The 13894-nt window shown below is 39.3% G+C and overlaps 1 protein-coding gene across 1 annotated transcript in view; it reads left to right on the forward strand.

Moving 5' to 3' along the window:
• Window positions 1-13894, forward strand: part of ARHGAP8 (Rho GTPase activating protein 8) — a 59155-nt gene that overhangs the window by 33369 nt on the left and 11892 nt on the right. The window contains exon 8 of the mRNA XM_009279058.1: window positions 2358-2431. Coding sequence (XP_009277333.1) covers window positions 2358-2431 — 74 coding nt within the window. The remainder of the gene's footprint in view (window positions 1-2357; window positions 2432-13894) is intronic.

Consider the following 13894-nt stretch of genomic DNA (forward strand, 5'->3'; position numbering starts at 1 on the left):
GACAGGACAAGGGGGAATGGCTTTAAACTAAAGGGGCGTAGATTTAGACTAGATAGAAGGAAGAAATTTTTTACAATGTGGGTGGTGAAACACTGGGACAGGTTGCCCAGAGAGGTGGGGGATGCCCCATCCCTGGAAACATTCAAGGTCAGGTTGGACGGGGCTCTGAGCAACCTGATCTAGTTGAAGATGTCCCTGCCCATGGCAGGGGGGTTGGACTAGATGACCTTTAAAGGTCCCTTCCAACCCAAACTATTCTATGATTCTATGATTCTATGAAATACAAGGTAAAGAGGGGAGGAAATGAAAATACTGTGTAAGGGAAGTGAGGTTATAGAAGACATAAGGAAATGATCTCAGATTACTGTGATGAGGAAACAGGTAGGATATAGGATACAAATCCATAGCAGATCAACTTCATTAGTTCTGCAGCTGAAGGAACAATTTATTTCCTTTCAAACAGCAAGGTGGTCTAGGTATTTGAAAAAATAAAAGGAGCTCTGGGAGCTAGATTAAGAAGTTTGTTGCAATCATGTAACAAGTTGTATTGGTTAATATAGCGCTAGGGGAAATGACACACAAAATTTGAAAGAGGAAGAGTAGGACTGGGTGGGCAACAAAACTGTAACTGGAAGAAATGGCACTGGTGGCTCAGCATTGTGTCCCTGGAGTGATGAAAGGTCAAAATGTTTGATGGCTGAATGACCGAGTAGCATGAAGTGTATTCCCCTGTCAGTTTGAGTAAGAGAGGCAAAACCACAGGGTGATTCAGTACCTAAGTCAGGATCCTGCTCCAAGTCTTCCCATTGGAGGAACACCCTCACCACCCCCATATGTGAAGCTGGAGGTGACTAACATCCTTAAGCTTGGAGGTCCAAAATTAACCAGTCTACATATCCTCTTCTAACTCCCTTCATAGGCATAGGGAAAACAAGTGTGAGGAGGAGGGGAGGATTTGACAATTTCCCTACCCCTCCATGATTTTAAAGTAGTTTTTATGTGTAGTTTAAACACAAAATATAATACTGGATTGCTCATTCCATGCAACAATGTTACAGAAGTTGTATCAAATGCACTCTAGTTATTATCAGTTGTTTTATATTAATAAAGTAATCAGCAAGCCTAGAGAGAAAGAGAAGAAATCACAGTACTTGGAAAAGAAAAAGACTCTAAGAATCATTCTCCTTTGCAGGTGCAACCTCAGCTAGCAGCACTAGGTTAAGGCTATGTTACATGTTGTATAAGCATCTTGCATTTTCTGTGGATGAGCTGCAGCATTTGCAGCCTCTCATGATACAGTAACAGATCTCTGTGCTGTTTTGTGCTGGTGCTTTAGAGTTTGTCAGTAAAGCTGGTCACCTTTTAAATATCAAAAGTGAAATTGTACACATAAATATATATTAAGTCTACTTTAAAAGCTGAGATTGGTCCTTTATTTTGTTGTCGATTACTGTAAAAATGTAGCAGAATACTCAGCAGATACTGACCGTCTCTTTTGTTATACTTTTTAAACTGCCAAAGACTTTTTTTTTATTAAATAAGGAAGATAATTGCAGAATTTTCTTCACTGTCTAGATCAAGAAAATGCTATGTTCAATTTTTTGCCTCAACTGTTCACTCATGAAAGAAAGAAATCTCATTTCATGGGAATCATTCAAGGCATTAATAATCTCGCTGCATCACTTTGCTTCAAAATAAATAGTACAATATCCTTTTAATTATACATACACTGTGGCTTAAAAAGAGACAAATGACAAAGAAAAATCTGCACGATAAAAGGCTCCTAAACTTGCAGCATCCCTTGATCAAGACTTATTGTGAAGCATTCGCTGCAAACTCCTTCCTCGCCTGCCTCTAAGCTGCCTTGAAACCCTGTTCCACCAACGGCGTCCAGCGAAATCCAATCAGAGCCACCACCACTGCCATCACTGCGTCGCGGTTAAATGCAGCCCTGCTGGGGCATGCCAAGCGACGGCAACAAAACTAGAGCAAAAACAATCTCGGGTAGGGGCAAAGTTAGCCTGCAACATCATTCTGCTGCTCTGTCCTTGACTCCCCTTCAGTACAGGAAATAGCACTTACTTATTACTCGGTGCTGTTGCAGTTATACAGCTTTTCTAGCAAGAACTGTTTAGGAACGGCTCTTTGAATAGCAGTCCGAGTCACTTGTTTCAATGGCTCGTTCAGCACCTGTTAGAGTTGTGGAGGACTCTTGTGTTTGGTGCAGGAATTTGTGGAATTTAACATATGCTCTCAGATATCTCTCAGTTTTTTGCTGAGACTATTCTATCTTGGTTTTGACTCTTTGTCTATAAATGCCATTTAAAGGCTGTTACTTTTTTTTTCCCCCCTAACAGTATCAAGGACAAAAATAAAGGCGAACTAATCCCCCCAGTAATGAAGGAAACTGTATCCTACCTAAAAAGAAAAGGTGAGTTTTATGTCAAAAGAGGATGTGTCTTTCCGAACAAGGGCAATAGTATGAAACTATATAATGCTCAGCGCCTGATTCAGCAAAGTTTACAGCTACACAGGATATGTTTATGTCCTGAAAGCTTGAGTGGCAATTGGGCACTGCCTTGAGAGCTTTGATGGATAGGGAATACTTATTATCAGAATTATTGTCTCACTATGAAAAAAACCCAAAACCTTTTTGCCCTTAGGATTAATTAGGGAATAGCAAAATAGAAGATGTCTTGAAATACACATCATCAACCCATATCATATTGTTGGTTTTAAGTAGAACTCCCAGTAAAAATCAATGAGAAGTTCTGTTTTTATAGAACCAGTGGCCATAAAAACTCATTGAAAAAATGTGTTTTGCAGGAGTAAGCCTGAAGTTCTCCCTTCACAAAATATTTTTACTGGCATTTACAGACCCTTTGACTGCAGTTCATATCTATAGTTACATTATATAGAGGTGCAGATTACGAGGACCCACATTTAAAATGGGAGGTCCAAATCTGAGCTCCCTGTATCGCCTTCATGTACAAGGCAAAGAGAGGGTAGACTTTGAACCACTGGCTATACCGCTGAGCTCCCCCAGTGCATACCTGACCAACGTAAAGGACCAAATATCAGGTGCTATCTGTAGGGTAAGTGCACTGTATTCCCTACACAGGGACAAAGGCGCACGCAGGGAGAAAGTGAGAGATAAGGCTGCAGTCTTGAAATTCCTTTTCCCAGTGTAAGGTGATTTTATGTTTTGATCCCTGATTTTTAAGGCAATCACAGCAACATTTCCATATACCTTTGTGCTCCAAGGCCTCGGAGTTTCACAAATGTTTGCTAAATCTTGCAGTACTAAATCTATAGCCTAGGTATATTTATCTTAACAGGTGCCAGAACAGAAACAGAGCATTGCACAGTGGTAGAACTGGGAATGATTCCTAACATACCTGAAAGAAGGGTGTGAATTTTTAATAGGTGCGTCAAGTGAAGAAAATCACAATGCGTTTGGTTCAGTTATTTAAAAAAAAAAAAAAAAATCCTAAAAAAACCCCCCAAACAAAACATCATGGCATTTAGTATGCCATTAAGTTTGGTTAATGTTTGAACAAATTTTGAGGATCAGCATGATTTTTCTTAAGACAAAAACCAGACTCAGATCTCTATATTGCTGTTAAATGAGTTTTATCTGAGATTTTCCTCATTTAAAGAGCTATTTGTATTGATAGCACACAAATAATATAAAATATAAATTTTGAGTAAATTATATTCTCCTGTAGACAGGCTCACCCAAAACCTATATCCCACAATATTCCCAATTCTTAATTTGCATCCTTGAGCTGTCATTCTGAACAAGGTAAATTTTGCTTTCAGTATTCAAATGGTATGCCTCATTGATCTCTGTTCATTTTAACTATTGCTGCTAGGGTTTGGTCCAAGTTTGAGTTTATTTGAACCCTAAGTGAGAAATTTCAAACTTTTTAAAAACCTGTACTGAATAGGTTTCACGTTTGTGAAGACAAAGCTGGGGGGGCAAGAAAATCATTGCTTCTCAGCCTTATTGCTGATTCTCAAGAGAAATCCTGGCTTCATTTAAATCAGTGCAAGATCACACTGATTTAAATGAGGACAGACTAGACACTTAGTGTCTTGCCCTCATTGCTAGGCTATGCTCCTTCGTATTTTAGCTTACCGCACGGTAAAAAAGAACACTAAATAACTGCCTGTTTTATTTTTGTTTGGGTTTCATACCTTGAGTGAAGCTGATTAATGATATGCATAGGACAATGAGAGAGATATCCAACTGCAGTGGGTACCTGCTTACAGTTTGCAAGCAGTGGAGCACAGCATCTATAGGGATGCTTGCGTACAGAACAGCTAGCTCCTCACCTCTTGAAATTGCTGATTTATCTTCAAAATGCCTGCAGCAGCCAAGGCCAAGTACTGGAGCGGGGCCAGTTCTGCTATTAAAGGTATCTACTGATCTGCAGTAGATGAAGTGTTCCTATTAGACTTTATTTAAGGCCTCTTGGTCCAAATTCAGGATTTCCACTCAAGTCCATAAAGCTGTTTGGATGTGCTGTTTCCAGACTGGTGCTAATGATGAAAACTTTGCAGGTGTAGCTTGTATCAAATATTATGGTTGGATTCAGGGAATGTAAATAGTTCACTACTAAGAATGTTGAAGGCAAGTGACTGGCAGCTTGAGACAATCCCTGTAATTATAACTGTAAGTGGATAATTAGAGCTTGTGTAGTGTATCAGTGCATGCCCCATCTGCAGATGAAAGCCAGACTTTTTCGTGTTTTAAATTGTTATGAAACAATCATCCTTACCTATATTTAGCTTATCTTAATTGGCAAATACCTCTTCCTCACTAATCGCAGGAGTCAAGAGAGCTAAAATGGCGATGAATGTGCACTAATATCATTACTTCTTACAGCTGTTACTATTTAGAAATTGAGTGAAAATGTAGTCACTAAAATGTTAATTGATTTAAACTTTTGGCTATGCTTGGGAGGAGGGCTTTGCATATCTGGCAGTTCCTTCGACCTATTTAAAGATTTTAAAGAAATAGGAGGTTTATGGCCATCATTATATTGTGCTGGTGACCAGTAACTAGTACTTCTTGCACTGATCTGACACAAAACCTCCTCCATGTCTTGCTTTTGTTCTTTCTGGGTGTTTTGTCTCATCACTATTGAACCAGTCCCATACTCTTCCCTCTTGCCAATTGCTGAGTCTAGCTCAGATACCCACAGTTTTCTGAAGCAGCGCCAGCTGCTCAGTGCAGGGAAAAGAAGCAAGTTTTAGCTCTCATGGTTGTGATAAAAGAAAGGGTTGGCTCAACCTAGCCATTGCAGAATTTCTCCTAGATGAAATGTTTGTTATTCTGAAAGCAGTAATCATCCTTGGGTTTTCTCCAAACTTTTTTTGGAGGAAAAAAAAAAAAACTTTTTTTTTTGACTAAAAACTCATCTGTTCAGTGCAGTATCAGCACAGTTTGTAAAGCACAGTCTCTGAGGAAATGTGATGATACTTCTGAACAAAGCCCTTGTCCTGCTTTATGCATCTCTGCAAGTCAGTGGCATGGTAATGCTGGCCACTGCTGCGTAGTCCAGCCATGTACATGCTAGCCGGACTATCTCATTTTTTCCCCAGCTCTCTGTCCTTCTGTGCCCCCAGAAAGGAAGGGCATGGGCTCTGTCAATGTTGATATTTTCCAGCGAAGCCCAGGTTTGCTCAGAGCTGTCACATTCCCGATCATAAGGAGATCTCCACAAACCAGATTTCTAAGGAGAGATGGCTTGTCAGGTAGAGTGTTTTCTGACATTCTCAGCTAGCTGATGCTTGAAAGCCAAGTACCTGCCATGCCAAGGCTGTTAAGCAGTAGGTGATAGACATGCATTTTTTTGCACTTGATTATAAGTGTGCAGGTATCTGTTGTACCTGCTGTCTGCTATGATTTTAACTCTTTCTCTAAATCTGGAATATCTCAATTCTGCCATCAGCTTCAGCAAGTGTCGGTACCCGTGCTGACAGCCCCAGGAGGCTGACTGGCAGCGTTCTTTGCACTCCAGACGTGGCCGTGAGCACAGTGAGAGCTTCAGTTCATCTTCCGGAAGTGACAAAAATTCGCTGTCATTATCCTATTCCATTTGATTTTGGCATAGTTTCCAGCCTCGCAGAATTAGCAGGGAGTGGGTTTTGTTTTTCACCCTAGGTGCAGTATTTCCACTCTTTCTTCCCATCACTACATTTTCACATCTACGTACCTGAAATCAGTTTCTGAAACTCTGACTTAGATCACAAAAGCTTCTGCAAAATCATGCTTTATCAACAGGGTTAAGATTTCTTGAAACATCAGAGACCCTCTGACATCTGTTACATCCATTCTGTACTGCTTAGGCTCTTATTTCTTGAACAGATGTGATGCAGGATCTGTGGTGGTATTCAAACGAGGCACCAGCCTGCAATAGTATGCTACCAGGCTAAGGAAACTTTCAGTCTCTAAAGTTCACCCAGCCTTTTTCATCTTAATGACTCCAATCCCTTTGACAGATTGCTTCATGTCACATTTTTCCTCCTTAATGTTTAAATTTTCTGCCTCAGTTTCAGACAACACTGTTGGCAGAAGTGTTCTTCCCAGTGTGGAGGCATCCTCATCTGTACAAATGAGCCAAAACTCCCCTTCTTGTACCGAGTTATTGAGTGGGCTCTGACAGCAGCGAGCATGTCCTCACCCTCAACAGCCAAATTAGCGTTATGACAGTGAGTGTGGGTCTCTTCCTCATATATTTATCCGACTGCTTATTTAGGTAGATGTTCCTGAGCAAGATGACTCTCACTGGATCCAGTTAGTAAGTCACCCGGTACCTTACAGAGACTAAAGAATCTACTGTAAGCAGAGATCCCTCTACATCTGTTTGTATTATATAAATGAGATCTATTATGGCTGATGCCTCAGATACTATTACAATAAAGACAATACACTAAGTTTCTTAATTTCTATAAAAATTTTCATGTTATTTTTTCAACAAAGGAAAAGAAAGTAGCCATTTCACCACTTTCGTTCTAGCTCCACTTTAGAGTGAAAAATGTTTTTAAAGTTTTTAATACTGAATTTTAAAAATGCTTAATTTCAGTTCCTGCTAACCCTCACAGGGAGAATTGGTTTCCTAAAATGAGTTCTGACTATCTGAGAAAATCATCAGCTCTTTAAGACTAAGCCTCAGAGTTCATCTTCTGGACCAAACCAGAGAAGTGCTCTTAATTTCAGAAGTCAGGTGTCGGTATCATCCTGAACCCAACTGATGATTTAGTCAGGCCAAAGAGGAAGGATAGGTTTAACACAGCACATTTGTGACTAGATCTTCGTAGTAACCAGCAGACCAGAGGACATCTTTTGCTATGCTCAGCCTCAAAACCACAACCTGTTCATCTGTCTATAAATGCAAGGCTTGACTTGCACTTGCACTAAATGATTTTTTTTTTTTTTTTTGTGTACTACCTTATCTCTACCATGCTGTGAGAAATTACCTTGCTTAATTAAATATTCACTCTCTTGTCAGAACAATTCGTAAGTGTTTCTAACCTGGTGTCATTCCTTTGGCGGTAATGATCTTGATGCTTTGCTCGCAGTCCCTTTTTTCCAAAAAGCCCAGCTTATGCCACAGGGTAGTAATTTTCTTTCTCTGGTTAATATGGCCCCATGTGTCCTCAGCAACCTATTTTGTGTTGAAGGGAGACCGTAAATGGGTGCTGTCACTTCTAACCGACCATTTTGGTAACCAGGGATATAAGCTGTGCCACGCTATGGAGGATGCATCTTTGTGTGTATGGCTTCCGTAATGCTCAGGGACGGGGTTGTGCAGGTGGCTGAAGCTGCTGGTGCTGCCCACACCGACCCGGCAGGGCAGAGAGGGGCCCACTCGCTTCAGAGCTCCCCAGCCTCCGAGGCAGTTTTATCCGTCGTAGGCTTTAGGATTCAGAAATGCACTTCTGCTTTTAAACTCTAATAAGATGTCACAGCAGAAGTTCCCTTTCATGTCTTTTACTTACATGTCTTTTTTTTTTCTAGAAAAGCAGGTTACAGACTGGATATAACATATCATGATAAATTAAAAGCTAGGTGGTGTGTGGCTGGTGGTTTTGGTGTTTATTTAGGTCAGTATTAGTACAATTCACCATGCTCTCTTAGCTTTTAAGCTCTGACCCGCAGCTTGACTGTACGAAGTGATGCACATGAAAAATAAAACTGCATGGCAAAATCCATATTTTGTTTGCAACCCACCCAACATCTGGAGGTCAGGCGACAGCTTTTAAGGGAATTTTTATTTGATTCATTATGGTGGGTGTAAACTGCTCTGTTCAGACCTGCATGAAGATGTCAAATAGGTTACAAAGGGCAGGAATGTTGCTCAAGCCCATCTCAAATATTAATACGCTGACATTTGTATTGGTCTTACGCAAAATAGCAATTTGAAATATATAGGTAGGATTATTATTGTTAATGTATTTTATGTTTTAGAGAGTATCCCCAAAGGTATAAACGACATGGTCCGTGTTTTAAACAATTTAAAACCAAAGCTAACCTGCTGGGATTTTTACTAAAATTTTTACTAAAATTTCCAAAATTTGATAACATTGGCATTCTATAGAATGGCCGTATAAGGAAACAGCTACCAAAAAATTGCATAGAGACCATGTGAGATCAGCAGCAGCTCAGAAGTGATGGAACAATAAACTCACGGTGAAGGAATCACACTACAGAATTATAAAGCAGAAAAGATAACTGTCCCCTATAGGAAAATTATCTTGCAGTAGCCCCCATTGCCGAGTCTTTCTCTCTTACCATTATCTCTTTTGTTGACTGGAAGTGCTTTGCAGCACAAAGGTTTTTTTTGATGTTGCCTCATGGTACCACAGGAGAGTCCTGGGTGATGACTAAGACTTCTAAATGAAATGGTAATAACCATGCTATAGAAGTTTAATAAAGTAATAAATGTCCTATGGTATGATTATAGTGACAACTAAAGCTGTCCTTTATCTGTTCAATAGCAGAAGCATTGGTAAACAGTGATTAATCTTTCCTCCTCATCCCCTCCATGAAGCATAACAAATCTTGCTGATGGAGAAAGTTTTAGTTCCATTTTTTTAATATGAATGAATACATCCTGGTGGTGATAGTCAGAATGGGTAGAGATGGATGGTTATGCATTCTGAATATGTTTGGAATGCTGCAGCTTAGGGAGTTTGCCTCCTGGCCTCCACTTCTTGTGATCAATCAAATATCTTTTAAAAATGCAACACTGGGAAAGCTTGTCATTGGCCATATAAACATTTTGAGTTCTTGGCTCTTTTGTTTTCATGTGAATGTTTTTACCTAGGATTCACGGAGATGAGATAAATCCCAAGACTGGTTCGTGTGCCATCAAATAAAAATGAACCTGGTAGTAAGCACAGTTTGTGTTTTTGGTGCTCAGGCATTGTAAATAAATTATGTTCGGAGGTGCCAAGTGTAAACTGAGAATATTCATTCATAAATCCAAAGACTAGAGACTATGCCGTTCAGAACTGCAAGGACACAAACACACTGGGTTCTGTGGAGGATGCACAATTCTACATCCTTGCTGCTGCTGCTCAGCTTTTCAGTAGGGCTGGACCTGTCCCTTCTCTTCCCCTCTGCCCTTGATCTGCTGTGCACCTTCTTGCAGTGCAAATCATCTTTACAAACTGCAGACATCACGCTCGCTTGTTCTGTATTCATTGCACAGAGTACAAGGGAAAGGAAGGCTGTGCAATCTCCTCCTCAAACTTGTACTGTATTCTAGCTTTAAAAAAAAAAACTCGAATTTGTCTTAAGCATAAAAATTCACAATTGCCACCACTTTGGGCATTTAAGATGTTGCACTGAAGAGAGACGATTAAAATATGCTATAAACTCATCAGTCCTTGTATTAGAAATAAATTAGTTCTAATTTTTAAAAAGGAATCTTACTATAATTAGGTAATCTGCAAGAAGATGTCTAAATCAGTTGTATTAATGAGAATGAAAACCGCTTCCAAATCAGGATGGACACTTCCTGAGACTTGGCAGGACGCCAGTCAAAAGAAACATTTCCAAACTCAATTTGGGACAGAAGGAATTCAGATGCTCACTCTTGTCTGCTTTCAGAAGAGAAATAGCAAAATTAAGGATGATTGAAAGAAAAAGAATGCAATTTTCTCATCTCTCTTTCTTTGACAAGTTTGCAGCAATGTGACAGCATGTGTTGCTTTAATTTATCTTTATCAGTTTTGATTTTCTGTGTCTTTCCTGTGGGATAACTGATCGGGGGGTAGAAGGGGGTTAAGTATTTTTAGCAACAGTTTATTAATTTGGAGTGTGACACAGTTGTGTCATTGCACTGTGAAATTTTGTCTACTGTGGTAAAAGCCATCTTATTTCAATGTGGAATGAAGTGCCTGCCTGTTTTCATTTATGATTACTGACATTTAAATAATTATTCAGTTAAGTTCTCAATCGCAGAATCACTTTTCATTGAATACAGATGGCTCCTTCACTAGTCACATACTATGTTTTTCTGTATAGCACTTAATATTTAAAATAAAATTTTGATCTTTTTCGTCTGGAGAGTTTAGTGCAGGGTAGCAAAAGTCCACTGATCTCTATATCTATCTATCTATCTATCTATCTATCTATCTATCTATCTATCTATCTATCTATCTATCTATCTATCTATCTATCTATCTATCTATCTATCTATCTATCTATCTATCTATCTATCTATCTATCTATCTAATTATCTATAATTTTTTGGTGAGGGGCAGGAAGCAGTTTGTACTGAGTTATCTCAACAGGGGCTGTGCAACATTGATAAAATATGTGAGTGACATGCAGCTGCGTGTTTATCAGAACTGGAAAGCCCAGGCTAGCTGCTCATGTCAGTCAACCCCTAGCAGTGTTCTGGCAAGTGCTGCTGCCCCAGGGTTGGTATTCTCCATGGACTGTGTTACCCATGCTATTAATGGCAAAATAGTTCAACTTGTAGACAAAAAAAAAATAAATTTCTCTTTGAAGAGACAGCTGACATGAGTCATGCTGTAAATGGGATTTGATTGAAAAACGCTACTAACAAAAATTAAATAGGCTACTTCAAAATTATTTTTTTTTTAAGAGGCAAAAATGAATGCTTTGAGCTGCAATGACCAGGATTGTCTTCAGCCAATTTTGTTTCCTTATCCCGTAACTCTGGTGGCTCTGGCATGTATTTTGTCTGCAAAAAGAAGACAAAGCAATCAATTTTATTTTAGTGCAGGCACCTTATGTTAGCTTAATTATGGTAGTTCCAAGAACTGGGATTTTTTTTCCCCATAGTGTCTGAAAAGGAAGAGGCAGGTTTGGAGAAAGTATTTCCTGACGGTGTATAAGGCTGTGTATTGATCCATCACAGTGGAATAACCAACGAGAGGCTTCAGGTCCCTTTCCTCCTTCCCATCCCTTATTATGAGACCCCAGTTGGGGGCATATGCTAATGCTGTTCAGGTTATGTGACATGGGAAACACTATCATTCAACTCACGTTTTCAGGTAGCTTTCCCTTGCCCTGCCTAAACACAGAAAGCACTGAGAGCAACTAACAGACTTACAGACTTCTAAAAAAAGTATCTTCCTCAGTTCGTATGCATCACAGAAGTCAGAAAAAAATATTGTAAAAGGGCTGTCTCTGTACTCAGGCTCATCATTTTCCCCCTTCAATAGCATAATTGCTGTTGACTCATATTTCTGTTTACCAGTAGGCTGAAGTTATGACCCATGCTTTATTTAAAAATTGCTATAATATATTATTTCCTGGTCTGAGCATCTTTTACGCAAAAAAAAACGTGGCTCTTTTGCTGTTGCAGTTCTTTTACTTTAGCAGGAGAATATAGCTTTTTTCGTTTTCCTGACAGTTGCACTAACCTACATTTAATTAGTGTCATGTCATTTGGATAGGTTGCCCACAAATGTAAGAAGGATTGGAGATGCCTGCTTTGGTAGTTGGCTTGTTGCCACCTGTGATCAAACAAATCGCTGTATATTGATTCAGTTTCAGCTGACCTGGAAAATGAATTCTGGAAGGAGCACAGATATCGCCCATATTCCAGATTTCTGCAGATGGGGATAAAAGTTGCTTTTTCCCCCTCAGACCTCCAAAAAACATATCCAGCAAGAGCTTAGCGTTATGTGCCGTTACAGTAACATTGATGGGATGCAGGGCCAGACAAGTACAGCTGCTGTCTACGCTACAGATTAATGTCTTTAATTAGACTCTTGAAAGCTTAGCCAATAAAGGCATAAACATGTTAAAAATTGATATTTATTACATTGTAGTTTATACAGTCAGATTCACATCAGATTAAAGCATTAACTATTAAACCAATTCCTGCAAACCGAATTGCAAGCATTTATGATGTCCGTTTTCTGAAAGACTTGTTTCTACAGAAAACCTCTAGTCCACTGACAGCCAGCATAATATTCTACAAATTCTCAGGAAATTATTGTATTTCTTGTTTGCTGAGGGCCATGCCTTGATGAGCTAGCTGTTCACAGCTGCCACTTCCAAAACCATGTCTTTAGGCAGGTTGCGCTATAAATCTAATGGTGCAGTTTTACTACAGTGATGCCATTTGCAGTAACTTTATTCAACTGAAACATGACCTGATCGGGAATAAAGCAAGCAGTCAAATAGATCATAATTATTGTCCATTTGGTTCCTTTAGTAACCACATGCGTCCTTCTTAGATATTGTAGTTTGAGATGTCATACTCCTTCCAGAACTGAGTGCATGGGCTAAAGTTTTAATATTCACCCTGGAATTTAACAGGCAAGGGCATAAATGCTTAGAAAGTAACTAGGAGCTGTGTTCAGCTAAACTCCAGCTAAGCCTCTAAATCTAGTCAGTGGAGCACTTTCAAGCAGGGCTTGGAGTTCTTTGCAAAAGTCTCTGAAACACGTCTATGAAAATTTACTTCAATAGTACGTTATCAATTCTTGTAGTATACTGATCTAAATTCATATGAACAATACTAAATGCTATTCTGTAAGGAATGGCTTCATTAAGAAATTTTGTATTAACTTACTAATTTTTCATGTATAAAATACGCATGCAACCTGGGTGAATTTACAAGAACGACTGAGTATCTTTCATTAATGTATGACTCAAAATTTTTCTAGAACACCATAAAGATTCTTGATCATGCAAATAGGTGCATGTGTACTTTAGTTGAAACACAAAAACATTGATTTCAGTCTGGCTACTTACCTGCTGAAAGATAAGCATGAAAAAATAAAAAAGTCAATCTGATCTTCCACACTCACATAAAGAAACGTACAGCAGTCCCTCCAAGTCAGTGGGTGGTCTGCCACCCTTCTCAAAACGTCAGTGATTTTATGTTTTGTCAGACCAGCATAGGCTAATATTTTAGATTACTCTGCTTCCAGTAAGACTCTCCAATTCAGCTGTGAGCCAAATTGTATTACCTGGTGGGTGGAAGGAACAGCACAAACTGGAGAGAAGGAAAGAGAGAGGGAAACGAGGATTTTGCTAAACTCAAAAGCAAGAAGTACCACAAGCCTCAAGAAAAGTAACACTTCTTGTCTCCATCCTGCTTTGCATAATAATTCAGATAAATAACTTACCTTGAAAGCTGTGGTCCAAATTAGATCCTTGATTGGATGCATTTTGTTGACATTTTTCCTCTGTAGCTGAAGTCAGATTTCAGTTAGTCCACAACATAAAAGCCAATTAGATAGATACCCTTCAGGAGATTTATGATAAATATTTCAGAAAGTGCCTCAAGACTAGAATCAGGTATTTCAAAATACCATGGGAAAGCAGAGTGTTAAGTCCCACTGACTTCCAGAGAGAGGTGGAAGGAGCAATGGTCTGCCCAAAACTACC

This window comes from Aptenodytes forsteri, unplaced genomic scaffold (genome assembly GCF_000699145.1).
Source record: "Aptenodytes forsteri isolate BGI_AS27 unplaced genomic scaffold, ASM69914v1 Scaffold241, whole genome shotgun sequence".
NCBI lineage: Eukaryota > Metazoa > Chordata > Aves > Sphenisciformes > Spheniscidae > Aptenodytes > Aptenodytes forsteri.